The sequence below is a fragment of the Astatotilapia calliptera genome, chromosome 5 (assembly GCF_964374335.1).
Source record: "Astatotilapia calliptera chromosome 5, fAstCal68.1, whole genome shotgun sequence".
Classification (NCBI taxonomy): Eukaryota; Metazoa; Chordata; class Actinopteri; order Cichliformes; family Cichlidae; genus Astatotilapia; species Astatotilapia calliptera.
The window spans coordinates 23,015,778-23,038,177 of NC_137426.1; the positions used below are offsets into that span (position 1 = coordinate 23,015,778).

General features: G+C 39.3%; 2 protein-coding genes across 6 annotated transcripts; both read left to right on the forward strand.

Annotated features, from left to right (window-relative positions):
• The first annotated feature begins 899 nt into the window (after nucleotides 1-899).
• On the forward strand, nucleotides 900-14,138 carry suox (sulfite oxidase). Of its 5 annotated transcripts, XM_026168188.2 has the most exons (6): nucleotides 900-1,027; nucleotides 3,744-3,876; nucleotides 9,320-9,390; nucleotides 10,205-10,370; nucleotides 11,017-11,259; nucleotides 12,026-14,138. In XM_026168188.2, the coding sequence occupies exons 3-6, from the start codon at nucleotides 9,332-9,334 to the stop codon at nucleotides 13,244-13,246; spliced, it is 1,689 nt and encodes a 562-aa protein (XP_026023973.1). In that variant the 5' UTR covers nucleotides 900-1,027; nucleotides 3,744-3,876; nucleotides 9,320-9,331; the 3' UTR covers nucleotides 13,247-14,138. The 5 variants fall into 5 exon arrangements, with proteins under 5 accessions (XP_026023973.1, XP_026023974.1, XP_080157452.1 ...); XM_026168189.2 differs by lacking the exon at nucleotides 3,744-3,876 and having other exon boundaries at nucleotides 941-1,027; XM_080301326.1 differs by lacking the exon at nucleotides 3,744-3,876 and having other exon boundaries at nucleotides 987-1,006.
• Nucleotides 14,139-19,167: 5,029 nt separating this feature from the next.
• On the forward strand, nucleotides 19,168-21,938 carry LOC113022611 (uncharacterized). Its single transcript, XM_080301327.1, has 4 exons — nucleotides 19,168-19,199; nucleotides 19,573-19,683; nucleotides 20,130-20,296; nucleotides 20,629-21,938. Exons 3-4 carry the CDS (start codon nucleotides 20,232-20,234, stop codon nucleotides 21,089-21,091), a joined length of 528 nt encoding a protein of 175 aa, XP_080157453.1. The 5' UTR covers nucleotides 19,168-19,199; nucleotides 19,573-19,683; nucleotides 20,130-20,231; the 3' UTR covers nucleotides 21,092-21,938.
• Nucleotides 21,939-22,400: the final 462 nt, after the last annotated feature.

The window sequence follows — 22,400 nt, forward strand, 5'->3', positions numbered from 1 at the left end:
GGGGCAACACTCTGACACATCAAACACAAGAGTGGACCAATGTGGGCACACTGCTAAGTTCTTCCAAAATGTGAGTCACTGCAGGGTTTTCCATTTGAATGTGTAAAGGAAAGTGAAACTGCGGGCGTGACCTCAAAATGAAACTGAAAAGATGGGATTAAAAGAGAAAACAGGTTGCCATGCCATCATAAAAAAGGCATTTTGTCTTCATTTTGCAGTTTCATTCACCTCTTCCTGCTGAGATGCACAGAATAAAAACGTTTCTGAGTTCAATTCCATTTCCATTGCACGTTCTCCCTGTGTTTGTGTGGGTTCCCTCCAGGTACTCTGGCTTCCTCCCACCGTCCAAAGACATGCAGTTTGTGGGAATAGGTTAACTGATTAATCCAAATTGCCCAATGGTTGTCTGTCTCTGTGTGTCAGGGCGTATCTCGCCCTGAAAAGGATAAGTGGAAGCGAATGGATAAGGATCTATGTGTCTGGGAGCAATAATGCTCAATCATAATAATATCTGCACTAATTTGAGAAGGTATTGTAACCGTGTTGCCAACCTGTCAGAGCTATCACAACCTCTACAAATATGAATGCAGATGGATAAATGTCATGCTACTGGTCCAAATTTTGGGATTCACTTCAAATTCCTTGCATTTGAAAAGAAAGTACAAGGTCTTTTGTGCTCTCTTCCTCCCCTCACCCCCTCCCTGTGCCCGCTTCTATTAAATGTTTGTTCCTGTTAAAAAGGAGTTTTTCCTTTCCACTGTGATGATTAATCAAACGACCAGATATAAATTTTTAGCAGAACATCTGCAAAAGTGTAGAGTAAGGCGGCAGCCACCATTTCTGCAAGTTTACCATGCATAAAGACTAGTGAGTGTAACAAGTGTCACCTGGCAGTTTGTTGCCTTCTGCCAGGTGATTGGCTGAAGAGCTGAGAAAAGGTAGTGGGTGTGTGGGGTGAAGTCAGCGCTCTTCTGTGGAAAAAACCAGAGGCAATTAATTCACTCAGGTGCGAGTGGGTATACTGTCGGTAAGAGACTTTTGCCATCTTTGTTTGGATCATTTGCTATTGCATGTGTCTATTTTTAATGTGTCATTGGACTTTTTTAGTGTGACCCAGGGGCGGAGCGTGGGGGTGGCTTACTGGGCTTAAGCCCGGGTCTTTTTGTCAGAAGCCCGGGGTCTTTTGGAGTGTAATTTTTTCATAGTTGGATGCCTGGCTGACAACTGTATAAAACAAAAAGTACACACAATATTCGAAGCACATAGTGCACACTGTGGGAATTTACGACTGTGCGTGAATCCCCCCTGATATTGGTATGATTCAAGACACTTCACCCGCTGCCTACTGGTGGTGGTCAGGGGGCCCGGTGGCGCCAGTGTCCGGCAGCCTCGCCTCTGTCAGTGCGCCCCAGGGTGGCTGTGGCTACAATGTAGCTTGCCATCACCAGTGTGTGAATGTGTGTGTGAATGGGTGGATGACTGGATATGTAAAGTGCTTTGGGGTCCTTAGGGACTAGTAAAGCGCAATACAAATACAGGCCATTTATGATCCAAGCTCAGGCACTAAGCGACTGAGCGAGGGGGCAGGGCAGCTGCCGCCTGTGAGTGCGCTGTTGGAGAAACGGAGCCAGCCATACTAGGAGAGCTTAAGTTTGACCAGGTACCAAAGCAAATCATTCGTACCGTACAAATAATGTAAATATGACTGTGCATCACGAAAGATTGATATCAAACTGATCACTTGACCAATATTACATTACTCGCTCTTCAAGTGAATCAACAAATGGCGAAATGAAAAGCCGAACAAATGCTTTTTTTTTTTTTTTTTTTTTTTTTTTAGAGAGTCTTAGCTTACGCGTGTTTATTTCATATTTTCAGTTCTTACCCTCCCCGACTAAATCGGTTTCAGTAATGCACTGAAATATAAGAATGGACATTAGAGGGTTCTTTCAAAGAAAAAACTCAGGTAAATGTTATTTTATATATTATGCTTTGTATGGTGTTCAGTATATTTCTATGCAAAACAAGAGGGATTTCAGTACACAGCAGGATATTCACATTTGTAACCAGATATTTACATACACTTTAGGGAGAAAACGTAAAACATTTTTACTGTACAACATCAATTTAGAGTAAATTTTTGTTTTAGATAAATATTGAAATATATTTTGAATTAGTTAAATGTCAGAATAAAAAGAGACAGAGCTTCTATTTTTATCACTTTCATCAAATTTAGGAGTACATATACACTAAGTTTATTGTTAATTAATAAGAAAACTCCAGACGATTCCATTCTGAGCTGAAGAAGCTTCTGATTGGTTAGTAGAGTCCATGTGAGTAAATTGGTGGCACACCTGTGGATGCATATAAGGCAAAACACAGAGCCTGTTTCTTTGAAATGGGAAAATCAAGAGATGTCAACCAAAACACCAGGAAAAGAATCGTGGAGCTCCATAAGTGTGGCTCAAGTTTGAATACAATTTGGTGCCATTTACAATTAAGAAATACAGATAGTTTCTCTCTTTACTCTTAAAGTTAACAAATATGTTTTTTATATTTATCAATCTAAAAAAATAAACATTTAGTCTGATTTGATGTTACAATTAAAAAAAGTGTTTTGATCTGAAGAGTTCGTAAATATCTGGTTTCAACTGTAGATTTGATGATTGTCAGCACAAAGAGGGAGAGAGAGGAACAGAGAGAGAGAGAGAGAGGGAGAGGAGAAAGGGAACAGAACAGAGATGAACAAGAGCAGGTGAGACACACATGTTAGTCAAATGGTCGTTTACCACAAGTATCACCGTATCATAGGTACTCATGTATCTCGTACCTAGTGTTTCTTTTTAGGTTTGTTATTTTTCAAATTCTGTATTTATTAAGTTATGCAGCTTGTTTGCACAACAAGGCTAAATAATTATATAAACTTTTCTCAATCTAAATATTGTACTTTGGTAGAATTAAAAAAATAAGTGTAGTGCAGGTCTATGATGATTTTTAGTGCTACTATCATCTAGTTCTGATTCTGTCTTGGTTAAGTCCCAAGTAGCCCTGATTTTGAACTGTTGTAGTCCTGTTTTAATTCAGGATCAGTTCTGGGTCTGGTTGAATTGGGGTTTAGTCCTCGTGTCTTGATACAGCCAGACTCTGTTCTGCCTTGCTGCTTAATTAAAAAACTAGTTTAAGGTGTCCTGCACATGTGATATATATTTTTCCCTATATGAAGTCATTCTTTTTTGAACAAAACTCAAAACAAAGCCAATTAATCTTTCAGTCATTTCTAACCCCCCCCCCCCCCCCCAAAAAAAAAAAAAAAAAAATCCCACATGCATACTACCCTTTAGGGCTAAGCCCCGGGTGTTTCAAATGTCTGGCTCCGCCTCTGGTGTGACCACGAATTTTAATAGAAGAATTGATCAAGCCCTAGATCGACTGCGCGCAGGGAAACTGATCAATATTGTAGGTATGTTGAGTGTTTGTTTTAGCTTCATGATTTTGAATGGTTTCATAAAATTTATATTTTATTGGGTAATATTTTAATTGATAATGTTGTTTGTTTTTCAGCTGTGCTGTCTCTGCTGTCCTTTTTTCGTCCTTTTTTCGTTCTTTTGATTGATTTGTAATTTTGTTTTGGTTAGTCCGTCCAGCCGTAAAGGCGGTTATTGATTGAGAGTAAGTTGTGTAAGGGCGGACTAATCCCCCTTTTTGTTTTTTAATTGTTTGTGCCACTTCCCTTTATCTCCCAGATCGCAGGCCATGCATAGCACTGATTCCCAGCTGCGCTGAGACCCGAATTGTTTGCGGTGTGTGCCACGATTGCAGTGTCGCTAAGCGGGGTGTGACGGGTTGCAGTGTTGTTATTTTCGCACAGTTTGTGTGGTAAGTCTCATGTGCTCTGGGATATCAGCAGGATGTGTTGTAAGTCCTGTCTGGAAATGACTGGGAATTTGTATGTCTAACTCATGTAATAAATAAATGATCTATTTATTTCTTTGCCCCGTTTACTCATCCCTTGTCCTCGGTTACATGAGCAAAGCGGAAAACTGCTGTGCTGATTGAAGAAACAATACATTCAGTTAGTCTTGTGTCTGGAACATTAGCAGCTCCTTCAGAGCTTTCTTGTCTCTGTGAAAGTGAGGCTGTTCCCATTCATTATATTTGCTCGTTTTAGCAGCGCATGAAGGCTTTTCGTGGCTTCTACATTTGTGCATTTGTTCAGGGTGTGGTCTCTGTGTTTTCTGTTCTCTTGCTCTATCTCAATTTTTGGTGTGGAGGACAAGCTGTATTCTGCATACCAGTTAGTATTTAACCTGTCAATCAGGTGCGTTCAGGATTATCTGGTCATTTAACTAGAGCTGAGCGTGTTAAAGTCACTGCTGGCACAGTCAATTTAGCAAATTGTTTATAATGCCTGTTATGTAAAATTCTGCCATAGATGTTGATATCACATTAATAACTATATGATAATACGCTAATAAATGTTTTATATTTTGCAGCAAAAAAAATAATAACGAGGTGTACATGGTTAATTAAAGGTATAAAAAGGTGTTTTATTTGTTAGACAGTTAGTAGTGAAGTTGTTTTATTTTTAAGACAGAATATTCAAAATTTAGTTTTATTATTAATTATTTCGGCGGATGAAGCGTGCCCTGTGCTGTCATTACGTGGATGAAGTAGTAGCTTTCTTGAACGTTCCTCGTTCACTGTGTGTGTGTGTGTGTGTGTGGGTAAGTTCAGAGATCCACAGGGTAGCTGTCCTTCGGGCATCTTGAGCAACACAGAACACTGCACACAGAAACACAAGAGAGGTGAGTGCGCTGCGGTTTGGACCAAAAAGCGGGAGAAAACTGATTTCTTCTGTTCATGAAGACTTATTTACAAGTTGGGTGAGGAAGGGCTACAAGAAGCATGCTTGCTAACTGAAATGTTAGCTAGGTTAGCCGTGAGGATGGTGATGAAGCGCAACGCCGGCATGTTTGTTACGTAGACATTGAAGTGCTGCCATTTTTAAAAAAATAAAATAAAATTTAAATTAAAACTGTGCTTGTGTTGAATTCGTTAGGATTATTGCCGCCTTGGTTCGCTGTGGTTAATATAAAATAGTCAGTGAAGATTTTTAATAGATTTTTCCCTCGCTTGTCATCAGAAGCCTCTAACCGGTTTAGCTAATGTGTACTCAGCGTGAACCAGCAGGGACCTGGAGCTTCTGTGCCCTCATACTCCTTTTTTGGTATTATTATTATGATGATGTTGTCCATGCTGGTTGTTTTGCCAGGTTTGACCAAAGTAAAAAGGACATTCCTCTGTATTTTATTTCTGTCTTGGTTGTTTTGAAAGTACATATTGTCCTTTTAGTTTACTTTTTCTGAAATGCAGGATTTTATATTGTTTTCATTTTAGTTTCATACATTTTATATAAGTCTGCTAATACATGTAATTTACTTTATGAAGTGTAACATATGAAGTGTAAGTATGTCCTGTCCATAGTGTTAGTTTTGAGGAACACCATGCAGATACTAGCAGATACTACAGAAACAAGGTGATTTAGCACTTTACAAAAAATGTTGAACCCGACCAAATATGGGATTTTGCAGATTTTGTTGATTTGTAAATTCAGTATTCCAATATATTGGCCAATATTTTTTATTTTTTTTTCTTCGAGGCACATATTTACATAACATTTGTGTGTTGTTATTTACTCCTTTATGCTCTGCCCGACCTTGCTGGGATCAGTTGTTGTTGTTGTTGCTTTCCAAAGATTTTACCAAAGATGGTAAAATCCAAGCCAAGGCTGGACAAATTACGCAATGTTAACACTCATAACATGGGTGATTGGCGTTTATCCTATCCCTTTCTTTTTAAAATTCCATCTACTGGATGATATAAATGCTGATGGTGACTGATTAGATCAGTTGGTAAGGCTGTAACATACATTTATTCATTCGTCCTTTCACCATTCAGAGCTGCGACTGAGCTCTGCCCTTGCAGGCTGTGCTGGGGGAAGTTGTGTCTGTGGTTGTGGTTACTGATTGTGGTTGAATTTCAGAGGTGGGTCGAGTATCCAAAAATTGTACTCAAGCAAGAGTAGCATTACTTTAAAATATTATTACTCAAGTAAAAGTGAAAAGTAGTCTTCAAAAAAGTTACTCGAGTAAGAGTAAAAAAGTACTTGGTGAAAAGACTACGCAAGTAGCGAGTAACTGTTTGAAATGTCTGATTTTTATAAATAAATGCTATCAGACAAACAATAAATAAATATACAAATTTTAGTATTTTCAAAAGGAATATATGTAAAAATCAACAAAATAAGGCACAACAATTCTAATTTCAAGATTTCAGATTTTCACAACATTTTTCAAACAAGCTTTTTTCACCAATACCTACAGTAAATAATATAAATATATAAACAGTGCAAACAATTTCCAGTGACAAGATATGCTGTAAACTTTATATTCATTTTTGCTCCAAATGGCACAGCAGCCTCGGAGAAAACATTAGAACGAGGTATCTTCATCATATGTACATACAAGGCAGCTCAGTTTACCATAAGTTGTATGGGTGTGCATCTATTTCTGCATATTTAGCAAAAATGTGCCATTTCTTCACTCAGTGAGGTGATGGTAAGCTTCAGCAGCAGTTTGCTCTCAAGGTTCTTGCTGTGAAGCTGTCACTGTTTATCAGTGAACAGGAGTCCTGCATGACTGAGAAGTCCTTCACAAGCTCCAGATGCAGGAAGAGCTGTATTGATTTTGATCAACAGCTTCTTGATGTGAGGAACACCATGCAATAGAGCCACACCTCCAGTGAATGGACATGAAAGGTACCTCTCCAGCCCTGCTTCTGGCTTTCCTGACCCCATGGATCCATCATCTTAGTCGGTTAGGCTGCTTTTTGCGCTGGCCTCATCCAGCTCTGTCTAGGCGATGTCTGATGAAGTTGAGACCTGTGGAAAGATGTAAGGTTTTCAAAAGAATTAGCTCTGGTCATTATAGTGCTGTATTCACTGCAAAGCTGTGGATGTTTGGCAAGAAGATTCGATCACACTGGAGATGTTTTTTTACTAACTCTTGTAGAAAAACAAAATCTTGTCATTCATATCCCGCACAAACAGTTTGCAATGAATTCCAGATTAACCCATATGGAAAAGATATATATAAATCTTATAAAGTTTGTATCTGTCTTGTGTGAAACTTGTATGAAAAGCATATAAGAGTGAAAATGGATATAAGATCCCTTGAAAAATTATATAATGAAACTTATATGTTTTGGATACTTACTAAAATGTATGAAAGTAATGAGAAAATGGCCACTTTCATGAGTAAATCATGTAAGCCTTATATAATTTACTCATGAAAGTGGCCACTTTCATGAGTAATCGCATAGGTTTTTACTATTTCTTTTCCATATGGGTTAAGTTTAAAATAAGAATGCGTGCAAGGCTAAGCAGTGCTAGCCAATAGATCCTCCTGTTTGGCTGTTACTCTGGGAAAAGACGAGAAAGACATTGATGGAAGCGTGACTGGAGCTGCGATGTAGCCTATATAATATTTATATTGTACGAACGTGATAATTCTGTATATTGTAATAACGTGATATTATATTGATACGCTTCCGTATCCGAGGCTTTTCAATGTGGCCTCACAAAATTATCACAACTACAACAACCATGAAAAGAGCTGGATGGACATTGCTGCTCAATCACAGCTGCCTGGTCAATGTTTTTCATTAGTAATTTAGCAAAGTTGACGGTGGTGGTGTGTGTGCCTGTGTGAGTGAGTGAAAGACAGAGAGAGGGAGAGCGAGAGACAGATTTTGTATGATAAGCTTCATGTTATGAATGCACAGTTTGAGCACTCAGGTCGTATCAGGCCGTATAGTGTGAGACCCTGCATCGTGGCCTATGAACTTCTACCCAGAAATTCATATGGATATTTCACCATCTATCACCATTCAGACACAAAGAGTCTGTGATACCTTATTTAACAGGATTTTATGCATTTTCTTGTTATTTCAAGCCTTTTGATGAACAAAAATCTGTTTTTCAAGTTGGAGTAAATCAACCCCCGCTTGAACAGGTTTTATGTATTTATTTTCTATATCTATTTATCTTTTTCTTATCGCTGTGGGTGCCAACAAAAACCGCATCATTGTGCTTTTGTCACATGTTAGCATACTTGTAACAATACTGCTGCATGTCGCTCGTCTTACACCCATTCATAAAGTAATATGTTGCCAAGAATCATGATTGCTAGTATACATCCACATTTAAAACCAGAACCACTGTAAAAGCTGTGTCATCTTTTAAATACAGTCTGTCCAAATCAGGTTTGTAGTTGAAATCAACAGTGCAGAATCGTGCAGAGCGTTGTACCAAGTTTGGTCCCAATACTTTATATGATAAAATATAAGGTAAGCTTAACTCTACAGGTTAGACACACACACAGATGTTTTTCTGTAGCACTGTTGTTATTTTACACCAATACAGTTGTGTTTATGGTGATATGCTCAGTTGTAACATCTCCGAAAGGTTAGATTTGGTGATGTTTCTGCTAAAAAGTGAAATTTTCAGTTGTCATTCTGAGTGAGACAGACTGAGGTCATGGCATTACTTCTGTTCAGCTTTGTGAACACATGACTCGGTGGTTGCACAACGCTTTCTGTTAAAAAAAAAAAGAAAGTGGTTAGATTGTAACTGTGCTGCTTCTTTAAAAGCTGTCAGATAAGTCAAAGTAATGTTTATGGCTGTTGTGATAAGATATGTGTAATCACCTGATAAAGCACAGCTATGTCATGTGATATCTTCTGGTTTATCAGTGGTCTGTAAATGCGTTTTTGGTTGGTAGTTCTAGTTTGGTATGGTATTGTTCTCGATTCTCGGGTTAGTCAATCTTCTATTCCTCAGTTTTTATTGTTTGCTGGACAACATACAAGAGTGAATTGAACCCTTGGCCTCCTCGTTCCCCTCCTCCCTGCTCACTCCCCCTCAGCTGGTTGGCTATTTTTTTTTTTGAAGGATGAAGTAACAGCTTGTTGGTCAGTTGATTAGAAATGGAAACATTTTAAAGTTCTGTTTGTCATTTACTCAAAACCCATTGGCTGTAAGTGTACACACAGTTTGGAGTTTCTCGAGGAGTGCAACAACATTGAATTATACAAGTAAAAATTGGGAACTCTGTTGAAATGTTTCACATTACTGACATTTTCAGAAGTACATTTATCTGCTAACAAAGTGTGGATGGAAAAATAATGATCAGCTACCAGATGATGCTCATGTGCTTTTTTTATTTTTATTTTTATTTTTTTATTTCTCTTTCTTTGTCAGAACGTCAATGCAATGCTGCTCCTCAGACGCTGCCACAGGCTGAATCCAATTGGCCCGCTCAGCATTGACAGGTACATTATTATAACAACGTATTTCTAATGTTTATTTCATATAATTTACTTCATTTTTACTTGTGATGTAGCTCAGTAGCTGAGCTCCACTAAGACAACTTTTTCTGGTTAACAGACTGTGTACCTGCAAATTAATTTAGTGTTACGAGTTTTTAGGTTACGTTTTTAGTGTACAATAAATCTAAAAGCTTGCACTTTATTTTGGTGCTACAGTAGCAATTAGCAACATATATTCCAGGTTTTTCCTGGTGAACATTTAAAACTGACAGAAAGCTGACAACTACAGGATGTCTTAGTTTTTTGTTTTTTTTTGTCTTGCATTGTGCACTTCTTCTTTCTGTCACAGGCATAATCTGTAAACAAATGATGGCTGTAGCTTCCAGTGAATAAAAAGTAAAGAAAATGCAGAAGTGCCTTAAACCTGGAAAGTGTCTGATTGACAAGAACATTTTTCAGCTTAACCCAAACACATTGCCAGTGCAGTAAAAGCATGCATCAGTCATGGATTGGCCATCCTGGAGCTCAGACCTCAACTTTACTGACCCAGTGTGGGATCATTATGACAGAGAACCGAACAAAGAGCAGCCATCTTCCAAAGAAGCGCTTTAAATGTCCTTCAAGAAGCCTAGCCTTCTGAAGACTAGTTAATGAAATGACAAGAAAGCTGCCTAAGAGAGTCAGACTGTGTTTAAGAATGAAGGTGGTCATACCAAACATTCACTTTCATTCTCATTAGAATTTTACTAGTAGGTTTTGCTGTGTGTGTGTGTATATATATGTCAAAGTTATATTTCCATTTTTAAAATGTTCTCAGAAATCAGGTGGCACCTGTAGTTGCATCGTGTGCAGTTCGTCTCTGCAGCAGCAGCAATGACCAGAGGTTTCACCAATATGGCTTCAGTGCCAGCTGGAGACACGTCCTGGCAGGACTGCTGGCTGGCACAGGGGCTGTACTAGCATATGGTCTACACCGTCACAAGGTTACAAACGGACAATATCTGTCCATTTTTACTTTCTTTTTAAAGTTTAATGCACTTTTTTTTTTTGCCATAATTTGCTAAATTATGCTAACTACATATGTTTTTAACCACAGCAGCAAATGAAAATTTAAAATTGCACCGTCTCAGCAAAAATCTTTATCAGCAGATTTTGTACCTTCAGAGTTTGTCAAGCAAAAACAGAGCACTGCCCTGCAAAGTCCACGGTCGTTACAGAAACCCTTTCTCAGCAGTACAACCAGATTAACAGCACCGACAGCATAATTTTCTCAAACTGCCAAGTCTGACATTTTCTAACTTTAACAGTTAAATGTCAACTGATGTCTTTCCAGGAATTAGGCTGTACCTAATGAGGCTCGTATGCAAGCAGTCAGTGCTAACTCTCAAGGAGCTGCTTACTGGTTGTTTATCTAGTCAAATAAAAAAGGCCACACGGTTTTATGTTAAGGTAGTAAGCAGCAGTAGCGCTTCAAATTTGAAAAGTTGAAAGCTCATATATTTTCTTCTTTTGACATCCCAGGGAACTTTTTGGTGTTTTTAATATAAGTAGGGAGTATATAGGTCTGTGCATGACCATTAGTTTATTGCTATTTTGATAGAAACTGATGCCTGATGCCTTTCTGTGCAGGCTATAGAGAAGAGCTCCCCGCTTCCTATCATCAGCCAGGAGGAAGTTACAAGGCATCGCTCCCTGAAAGATGGCGTTTGGGTCACCTACCAAGGCGGTGTCTATGACATTACCGAGTTTGTTTCCATACACCCTGGTGGGGAGAAAATCATGATGGCAGCAGGTGGTGCCATTGAGCCCTTCTGGTCGCTTTATGCGGTACACAATCAGGAGCATGTGCTGGAAATCCTCTCTGAGTATAAGGTGAGAAACCCGCTTGTTTCTGTTGATTTAACTAAAGCGCTGTTACATACTAAGGAGTTAAAATGTACTGCACTGGGGTTTGTTATTCAGTATTAAAAGATCAGGTGTAACCACTGAGCTTGGTTAGAGTTTAACATAATCACCCCTGTAGTAAGTTAGCTAAAGGGGAGCGTGGGTGTAAAAGCTTTAGCAACACTGCTATTCATAGAAATTTACCAGGAAAAAAAACTTTCTTATGGGTGGAAATAGTTGTGTCAAACGGGATATTACAAAGTATAGCTGTGTGGAAATTTGCACTTAAACCAAACTGCAGACCTCAACACATGTGTGAGCCTTTCATTTGACATCAACACAGACATACCCACTGCTAAGCTTGCAGAGCTCTTTCTTTTAATAAGGTTCTCACTCAAAAGAAAAGCTGACATAATAATAAAACAGTAGATGCTGTTCATTAGATATTTTTGAAAAATTGCAACAGAGGTTGATGAGCTTTCGCAGCACATCGCTTGAATTTATCCTTAAATTAACTTTTTAAATGTATGCTGTTCATCTTGCCCTTCTGTTCAATGCAGACACATATGAAAAGGTCTGCTACACACTATATACTGAGGAAAACCTCATGGCTGTAAGCTGAATGCTGGCACTCCCTCAAGTGGTCACTGAGGAAAAAATGTGTGGCTGATGTTTTTATTAGCTTCTTGAGCTGAAGAGAAGTTCAGTTGCAGTTTTGGTCTAATAAAATCTTTGTGTTTGTGGTTGATGCAAGATTGGTGAGCTGAAAGCGGAAGACCTGAAGAAGCAATCTACTTTTAAATCATCAGACCCCTACTCTTCTGACCCTGAGCGTCACCCTGCCCTGCGCACCAACAGCCTCAAGCCCTTCAATGCTGAACCTCCGCCTGAAATCCTCGCTGACAGCTACATCACGCCCACTGCTTTCTTCTTCAAAAGAAACCACCTCCCGGTTCCTCAGGTGGACCCCGATTTATATCGCCTACATGTGGAGGGGCTACCCAGAGGAGTGCTCACACTGTCTTTAGAAGAGTTGAAGACTCGATTCCCCAAACACACCATCACAGCTACCCTGCAGTGTGCAGGAAACCGCCGTAGTGAGATGAATAAGACCCGGCAGGTTAAGGGACTGAACTGGGGCTTTGGTGCCATTGGTAATGCGACATGGAGCGGCGCCAAGCTCAGGGATGTCCTGCTGGCTGCAGGTTACGGGCCAGATGTAGCCCAGTGGGCTCGCCACGTTCAGTTTGAAGGACTGGATAAAGAAATAACAGGGAGTGCGTACGGTGCTTCAATCCCTATAAATAAGGCAGTTAGCGAGGAGGGTGATGTGCTGCTGGCCTATGAAATGAACGGCAAGGATATTCCAGCCGACCATGGCTTCCCCATTCGTGTGGTTGTACCAGGTGTAGTGGGCACACGCAACGTGAAGTGGCTGGGTAAAATAGTAGTCAGTGCACAGGAGAGCAGCAGCCACTGGCAGCAGAAAGATTACAAAGGTTTTGCCCCTGGAATAGACTGGGACACAGTGGACTACAAATCTGCTCCAGCCATCCAAGAGCTGCCTGTTCAATCTGCCATTACCACACCTGCAGAAGGCTCCGTGATCGATCGCAGCGAAGAAATGCTGACTGTGAAGGGCTACGCTTGGAGCGGCGGGGGCAGAGAGGTGATACGCGTCGATGTTTCTGTGGACGGAGGGAAGACGTGGAAGGAGGCCAAGTTGAAGAGCAGCGACAAGGAAGGAGATCAAACTTCTCCCCCACTAGGACGAGCTTGGGCATGGAAGCTGTGGGAGATAACGGTTCCTCTTCCTCCAGAGGCCCAAGAGCTGGAGCTCATTTGCAAGGCAGTGGACAACAGTTACAACACGCAGCCGGACACATTCGGTCCGATCTGGAATGTGAGGGGCTTGCTGAGTAACGCCTGGCACAGAGTGAAGGTGAAGATCAGCGAGGATGACGACGAAGAATAGGCTCAGCGGTTGAAGTACAGAAATCAAAAGACTTAGAGCTTAAACAGAGTCATCTCAGAGTGGGCTCTTTTTGTCTTTTTTAATTACATTTGTGTCATGGACTCAGCAAATGTAGGATCAACCAGGAGTAGCACTACATTTTGAAATATTTTTGACAAACAGCCTTAAAAATGTATTCATTTTGTTGCCTGGGAGATTTGCAGTGGTACACACATGGGATGAAGCTCAAGGCTGTGAACAGCCAAATTAAATTGTCTGGTTATCTCCATTTATTAGTCACTGTCTTTTATTCTTAAGCAAAACTGTGGTTCAGTTTGACTCTGAAGCTCTGTGGTTTATAATGATGAAGCATTTATTTTTTATAATCCATATTTATAACACTGAAGATGAACTTAGAGCTATTCAAAGAAAATCTACCTGTAGTAACCATCTCGTTGAAGTAATCGATGTTTGGCTTAGGTTAGCGCATCAGTGGTGGACTGTGGCCTCTGACTAATCATGCTGCTCTTTCAGAGGAGATATGAAATACAAAACTATAGTGTGAAGTTCCAGCTGAAGTCCAGCTGTGTACAGGACAACGCTACAGCGCAGCAGAGGTCCCTGTGTGGTAAGGAGAGGCCAGAAAAAATATACTGTTGAGAAGTGAGTGCTGACTCCTTACACTCAGAGAGAGGACGGGAGAATAATATGTAGGACCAGTAAAATGTAACGGTTAGTCATTTTAGCATTTGTTTGAAGAACTGGAGAAACTGCAGGTTTTATTTTTTTACAACATTATGAAAATATGCCGATGCACTGCTCTTAAGTCTTATTAACAGGTGGATTATATTTGAAAGTGTGAGAATCATGAAATGTATTTAACTGCTTACAATGAATAAAGACTTGGACTTTACACTACTCTCAAATTAATGTACAAGGAATAATTACACCATGATGACAGATGGCTGTTGTTACAGATGGATTTCAGCAACTTTCAGTCCAGCTGGTACACACAACTCCTCCTGTCAGTCACGTAGCTCTGCTCTGTTTGCTTTAGATACTTACGTGTGTGTGTGTGTGTGTGTGTGTGTGTGTGTGTGTGTGTGTGTGTGTGTGTGTGTGTGTGTGTGTGTGTGTGTGTGTGTGTTGTCTTATGATTTCAAAAGCAGCCCGATCCCAAAAAAAGAACACTTTGTACATACTAGTCTTACTCTTCCCTCCTTTTGTTCCTTTTTCCCTTTTAATTACATAACTAACTTTCACAACAATGACAAATGCAAATGGCAGGAAGCACAAAGCTGACGCCTGAGGTTTACTGCAAGGTCAGCAAACACGCAGAACTGTCACATTGATGGTAAATGGTAATATTTTGCCAGTATGAGACATATTAAGAAAAGATGTTTCACCTCTCATTGAAGATGCTTCTTCATTTCTAAAAACAAATAGTGGAGAAAGAACAACGTATTTAAACCCTAGTGGGGTTTTGGAAGTAATCCTGAGGGTCCTCATATGAGCCAAGTTGTGGAAAAAAGGCGTGGGTCATTACCATCACCAGGGGTTAAGGGTGAAACCCCCTGTGAGACCTTGCCCCACTCTGCCATGTGAGGTCACCTAAGGAATAGTGTGAGTGTTCATTGAAGATCCTGGGAAGAGATCTCAAGACTGCATTTTAGGTGGCTAAAGCTGGTGTAAGTCACCGCCTCTGTTCAATGATGGTTGTTCACATTGGACATTGATAACCTCTTTCACTCCTGTTTCACACCATCTGTCTTCTCGGTCATTGATATGATGAGAAAGAGGTTTTTTTTTTTAAGAACTAAAAGAACTGAAGAAGTCCTGTTAACTTTTCAGGCTCTCGCGCCTACCATGAACCTGGACAGCTGAGACATAAGTCATTCTTCTTAGCTTAGTACTACTATGTAAATCAGTGCTAGAACTGAATAATTATGAGCAAAGACACATCACGTTATAAAAGTTATTACTATAACCTAATAAAAAAATGTGGATTCAGACTCCTCTGCTGGTGTAACAGACTGCCTGTGTGGTACCTGTGAGGCTATACGATGCCAACCATGCACTCACATCTTGAGACCAGCTGTTTTACTGCCTTTAATGCTCCTGTACATTTATGCCACTTCAGTACACAGCGCTCTATTCCAATCATATCGCAGACATTTTCAAGAATACACATCAAAATACAATCTCAGCCTTCCATCATCTGCAATTTTTTCATTAGATGCCAAAGCAGGGTTGAACGAAATCAGGAAATCTTCAAAATGAGCTAAGCTCGTCAAAAGGTATGACTTGCTGGACTGGCCATCTGGCATACCGGTTTTGTGCCAAAAAAGTGATTGTCTGCCAAAAACTGATGTTTCTGTGTATTTTTTATGTGTAATATCTTTACGTATGTTCGTAAATAGACTTCGGTGAACAGGGGATACAAAGGGGTTACATAAAGAATTAAAAAATTTTCTTTTTTTTAAGTATCTTTACAACTTGTACTTACATTATAACCAATCCGGTCCTTTATCCTCACTTAAAATATTTTTACAGAACTATTGTAATATTTGCTGCCATTTCTGCTGTCCTGTTGGGCAACTTACTCTTACAAAATCCATTTTTAATGTTAATGAGATTTTTTTTACTGCATAAATAAAGGTTATATAAAAGTCACTGCCAAAAACTGATTGCGGCTTCTATCTTGTTACACGAATGTTGTTTGTGGCTCAAGATGACTTTATGTCATCCATAAGGGATGCATTTGACATATGTTTAACATATTATAGCCCAACAAGTTACTTATAGGGACGATCTGATTTCCTCGTGTCAGCATTGTTCCCACATCATCATAATTAATGTTGTTCCAGGTTCAACATTGCAAGTGACCAATCACCTTCTTGTGACGTCATTCCTTTGCGACTTCGAAATACCCGCCTTCGAGTATTTCGAAATACAAGTGAAGAAGCGAAAAACCGCCGCCTGTCCGCCGAATTTGAAGTCAATTTAGGATACTTTCCTTTAATAAACGGTAAGCATTATACATATGTTCCTCACTTGGCTTGCTGTTTGTTTACTAGCGATAGGCTACTTGACAACAGCATTAGCTAACCAGTGTTCTCTAGACCAGCGTTCCCCAACTTTTTGGGTGTTTCGTGGCCCGGGGGTTGGGTCAGGCAAAATTGCAGTAGCTTCCCTGATCATTTTACAAACATAAGTGAAGAGAATCTGGACTAAAAGGCCTAGACTTATGGTTGTGTGCTGAATCTATGAATCAAACTATCACCTGGAAACATAATTAACTGGTCCATAGCTGTGAAACTGGACATGAGTTCTTGATTCTATGGAGATTAACAGTAATCCAGAAATTTACAAATTTGTCCTGGTACATCGCGTAGATGTTGTCCCTGGGACATCGCGTAGATGTTGTCCCTGGGACATCGCGTAAATGTTGTCCCTGGGACATCGCGTAAATGTTGTCCCTGGGACATCGCGTAAATGTTGTCCCTGGGACATCATGTAGAAGTTGCCCTGGGACATCGTGTAGATGTTGTCCCTGGGACATCATGTTAAAGTTGCCAGAGACATACCATATGAAAGTTTAGCTTCTTTTAGCCCCTGTTTGTTTTATATTATTTTATATATATATATATTTAATATTATATTTAATATTTACATTGTATTGCAAAAAACCCCAAAACAAGTTAAAATGAATTAATGAATATTGACTAATTAAACCTTCGTTATTTTTCCACCAGAAATGGACGACATAATTAGAAGAAGTGTTCTGAATGACGAAAAAAAAAAGAACTGGAAAAGACACACAACTTTGTGTGCATGTGTCACAATGCCAGGAGGACCCATTCAGTGTTGTGTTAGAAAAATTGAACTCATTAACCCTTCATGGACATTATAAATGTTGCCTCAGGTAAAGACAGGAAAAGAGACTATTACAAATTCAACTGCATCAGAGCTGGGGAAAAAAGTCGAAACAGCTACAGAGTAGGGCTGGGCGATATATCGAGTTTTTTAAAAATATACGAGATATAAGATGTGACAATATCGTTTATATCGATATAGTCTATGTTACGTTATAATTATACTTGTGGAGCCGCAGGTTTGCCTCTCTTTCGTCCACTTTTGTCTCTACGCAACGTTACTCGGCCTCGCCTCTCCTGCACTGAACACAACTCCGCCTCCCCCATAGCTTCACCTGCAGGCAATGACAAGATGAAAGCGGAAAATCTCCGTTAGCGAGTTACCGTGCGTGGGGCTGGATGGCGTCAACGTATTAGCGAGCTAACCACGCTAACGACATGCAGCCCAGAGGGGCTGCACGGCCTAAAATCCTTTCCTTTTCTCAAAAATCGACAGTGCGCCTTATGTATGAATTCTGGTTGTGCTTACTGACCGCGAACCGATTTTATGTGGTACACAGCGCTCAGCAATCTGTCAAAAAATGTTTTAATATGACTTTGCTAAGCTACGGAGCTGCACCGCTTGATGGATTGTCGGAGAATTACGGCTACAGAGGAGGAGCCTCGCGGAGTGATACGTACTGTGTGTGTATAAGGACCACAAATGGCACCTGTTCAGAGACGTGGAGCAGCTGTGAAATCTGTCTCTTTGTTATTATGCTCAGCGTCTTTTAGTTTACATTTTGACTGCACAATTGTGAGCTTTTTGTTATGCACAAAAACAACATTATTTTCTTTTATTTATGGACCATGATTATTTAATATATGCTGATAATTTATTTTTGAGTAATATCTACGCTGTATGTAAATAAAAGTGCCCGTGTGACATCTGGGACACAGTGTGACTAAGAACTCTCTTTTTGTTCTTAACTTATGGCTTTAAAAAGAAAAATCGAGATATATATCTTATATCGCCATCCAGCTAAAAAATATCGAGATATGAATTTTGGGTCATATCGCCCAGCCCTACTACAGAGCAGTGGGCTGTAAGGCCTATGTTTCATTTAAAGTACTCAAATGTTGGAAAGACCACACAGTCATCATGCAGCGTACATATGATAAGCATGATGGGCATGATCCTTCGGACCCAAAAGACGCACATTTCAACAATATTTCCAGTGATTTGAGGAGGAAGATTGAGGAACTGCTTTCCCTTGGAACTAAGCCAGCCATCATACTAACCGAATGTCATAAATGGGCCAAAGAACATGGACACAGAGATCTTCACAACAGAGAGCATTTTGTCACACCACGTGACATTGACAGTGTTAGAACCTGCATGATGAGGAAGAAGCACTTTAACTGTGGAGACAGTCAAAGTGTACATACCTTACTTAATGGAAAACATCAAGAACATGTTCTCTTCTATCAACCATACACATCTGACCAAGAACTAATGATTGTTTTGCAGACACCTGTAATGAAATCAAACATGGAGAACTATGCAAAACAGTTAGTATTTGTTGACACCACGCACTGCGTTAACCAGTATTCATTTCCCTTATTCACACTTGTTGTAAGAGATGATCATGGGCATGGAGTCCCTGTGGCCTGTGCTATTGTCAGCAACGAAAGTCAGAAAACCCTGGAAACTGTTCTTGGAATAGTTTGTGAGCATTTCCCAACTTCCCCGAGGTAAATAATACATTGACAGCTATTAATTTTGAAATAATTCCTTTTCAAAAAAGTTATAACATGCCAGAATCTAATGCTATAGCTGCAGCATGGGCTGCAAAAAACTTTCCTTTCCAGTTGTTAAAGTTATTCCTATAGGCTGTATGCAGTATTTTATATATCTACTTGTGAGTTGAAATGTTTAATTTGGCATTGAAGTGGTGCTTTGAGATAGCAAAAACATTTTCATACTGTTTAATCTCATTTAGTGTTTTCTTTTTTTCTGTAGAGCATTTATGGTTGACAAAGACTTTGCGGAAATAAATGCTTTGCAGAAGGTTTTTCCATAGTCAGCTATCCTTCTATGCTGGTACCGTGTCTTGCAGGTAAACCACATTGTTTTCTTTTCACGTTGTCTAAGATGCACCTGAAACACATTTTTACAACAGGGTCCTGTTGTTATGATTTGCCTCATTGTGATATTCACCTACTCAGGTTAATGAATATAAAGGGATAAAATGTTGAGTGACTATGTCCATCCATTTAAGACCACAGTGCACTCATCTTCTGGTGGCTGCTTCCCAAAGCTCTTTTTGACATTTAAAAATATGTTTGCCTGGTTGATTTCTGTAATGCACAGGTCCTCTTGTCCAGTGAGTGACAAAGTTATTTTTGGACGTCAGCTTTCTTTTATGCTTTTTGTACAGCTGCTCCTCTGTCTCTCTCTCCAGATTAACTTTTTTTCTCTTACATTCACAGGCTGTTAATCGATGGCTTTCAAAATCAGAGTCCGGGGTCCATGGGCTTTCTAACACCCAAAAGAGAAATGAAATCATTTCTTTCTTTTGTAAGCTGAAAGCTTGCACATCTGTAAGTGTAATTTGTCTATTTCACATTTTGATTTCTTGATTACACTAAGAGCATAATAACTTTCAGTTGCTAAAAAAAGTTACAGAGATACAAAATAGATTTTTGAAACAATTTCTAAAACTGGCTTCTTATCTTGCTTATCAAAACAAGTACTTAAGCTGTGCAGAACATCATTGTGTCACCCACTGTGCAGGAGAACTTGTGAGTGGGATTCTTTCACAGACAGATGCTGAAACCAAATATGCTTATAGGTTTAGTGTTCCTTCTTAGCCATTGTAAGGGAAGAAATAATTGCTTCTTAATACAAAAACACGACATATTATTAATAACTTAAAATTCTTAATGTTATTCAATAAAAGGAAAAGGGCTTCAATACATAATATTAAAGATTTCAATAGGTCTGTTAAATGGATTGAAATATATTCTGTTGCATCCAATTCTCTTAGGAGGACGACTTTAAAGCCACATCAGCAGAGTTCTGCCAGACATTTAAGCAATACCCTTTGGTGTGCCAGTGTTTTCAGAAGCACTGGGAAGGCATTGGCCACATGTGGTGTGACTACGGCCGTCGCTTCAGTCACGCTCGTTCTGAAACAAACAATGTGATTGAAAGGTATGATTTATTATTTTGACCTCATTCAATTGTATTGCTGAAAAAAAGATATTATGCTTTAATCCAAGAGGCTAAACTGAGTAGGTTCGTCATGTCATTGCCAGAACAGGTTTTAGGCAAATCCTTTAAATTCTAGCAGCGTTTTTTATGTTATCACAACAAAAAACAGAGTAGGTGGATTTGCCTAAATCAGCTAAACCGGCACAGAGCATTCCTTTATAAAAGACGTGTGCAATAGGTATTCCAATTTTTTAAAAAATAATACAGTCTTGATTAAAACTTTAAATTCCTTCAATTACAGTTACTAATCATTTCAAATAACTGTTTTTCAGATTTTTCCACCGCCTGAAATACCAGTTTTTATCTGGCTACAAGAATAGGCGTTTGGATGATCTGATTGAAGTGCTCCTAGGGAAGGCCGACGACTACTTCTCAGTCATAAAAACCCTGCAAGATGTGGGCCGCATGAAAAACAGGTTTGCTGACACCTTGTCTCAAGTTTCAGACTCTGCTTCAAGACTGATGGAAAGTGGTTGGGCTCTTAAAATTACAGTCAAGAACAGCCATGGAGTTAATGCATATCAAGTCCCATCTGAGTCAAGAGAAGACATGGTGTATGATGTCTGCCCTGTTGAGTCCTACTGCAACTGTACATATGGCTTACGAGGACTTCTTTGCAAGCATCTAGCGTTACTTGCAAAATTAGCAGAGGCTGACAATGACATCTATCCAAACATGGAAACAGACCTTGGCAAGAATTGCAGTGAAAGAAAGGCATTACTTTGTACACTGTGAGGACTTGAAAGTGATAAAAATGCCAAGTTTGTTTGGAAATCTGTGTTTTTTTGCATCGGCTGAAACACTTCAGTGCACTTGTTGTACGTTCTCTCACTATAACACATGTGCTTGCCTGAAGGTGGCTTGTAGCCATTTTAAACAAATGAAAAACTCTCTGAAAAGTCCTCTATCAACTTTGAATGACACTCCTGTAGTTGAAAGCACAGACAAAAAATGCACAGAAGATGCAGTTGGAAAACTAAATGCTGTTTTAGACACAGTTAAACAGTGGGCATTCATTCCAGAGGGTATTACTGCAATGATAGATGAACTGCATACAAATGTCTTAAAAACAAAACAAGTAGGCAAAAGTATATGCCAGTACGAAATAAAGACGACAGATAATGCACGCAAAATTAGGCCATTGTATTCTAGCAAGAAACGTTCGGCCAGCATCGACATTCCAACAGTCTGAAAATGAATGTGAACAGTCGATAACCACTGAAAGAGAGACATCCTCTGGAGAAAATGAAAACCTTTTGGAATACAAAACAAAAAAGAGAAGAGTTAAAGCTAAGTATATGTACAAGTAGACTTTTGTGTGACATTTCAAAGGGACTGCATCCATTACTTGTTTATTGAAACCTAAAGCTGAATAGCTGTCTTAACTTTCTGCCAAGGAACAGATGAAAAGAAATTGTTTGGTCTCTCAAGCAGTTGTTATTTATGTGTGTTATTCATTACTTTGGCTTGGTTGCTGTTTTTGATACAAATTCATCTGTGCCCATTGTAATATTTTCATATGTTACTATTTTTATATTGCTATGCATTATAAATAAAGGATTACTTATTACTATTAAAGGTCTGCATTTGTAATTGTTGGTATTATTTATAAAATATGCGCTCTTAAGTTTTTTGCTCCATAAAACGATACCTGTCACTTTTTGGACATAGAGTATCAGCTGTTGAGAATCCTGGCTCATACAAAATAGAAGTAAAAGGTTTCAACATCCAGCCTTTTTATGATTAAATACAAAGTGTAATAACAGAGTTATTGGGGTGTGATTTTGTTAATAGTTAGTCTTAAGTATAAGTTTAATAGTAATGAGTAAGAAAATATAGCCAGAATAATGGAATGAGACTAACACCTGACCTCACACTGAGATTTGGTATGAAGTGGCATGTTTGTGCTAATGCTGACATTGGGGCTCAGAGTTCCTGTGTGTATATATTTGTGAACGTTAACTTGGCTAATGTCCAAGGGTTTGACTGCTTTCCTGTTGGATTGTATCACAAAGAACAGGGATAAGAGCACCAGTGGCCATGC

Bases quoted from the DNA above. Each gene is read 5' to 3' on its own strand.
- suox (XM_026168188.2), top strand. From the start codon at position 9,332: ATGCTGCTCCTCAGACGCTGCCACAGGCTGAATCCAATTGGCCCGCTC. The intron at 10,371-11,016 runs GTTACAAACGGA...CTTTCTGTGCAG, and splicing joins ATGGTCTACACCGTCACAAG to GCTATAGAGAAGAGCTCCCC. The intron at 11,260-12,025 runs GTGAGAAACCCG...GGTTGATGCAAG, and splicing joins AAATCCTCTCTGAGTATAAG to ATTGGTGAGCTGAAAGCGGA.
- LOC113022611 (XM_080301327.1), top strand. From the start codon at position 20,232: ATGTGGTGTGACTACGGCCGTCGCTTCAGTCACGCTCGTTCTGAAACA. The intron at 20,297-20,628 runs GTATGATTTATT...ACTGTTTTTCAG, and splicing joins ACAAACAATGTGATTGAAAG to ATTTTTCCACCGCCTGAAAT.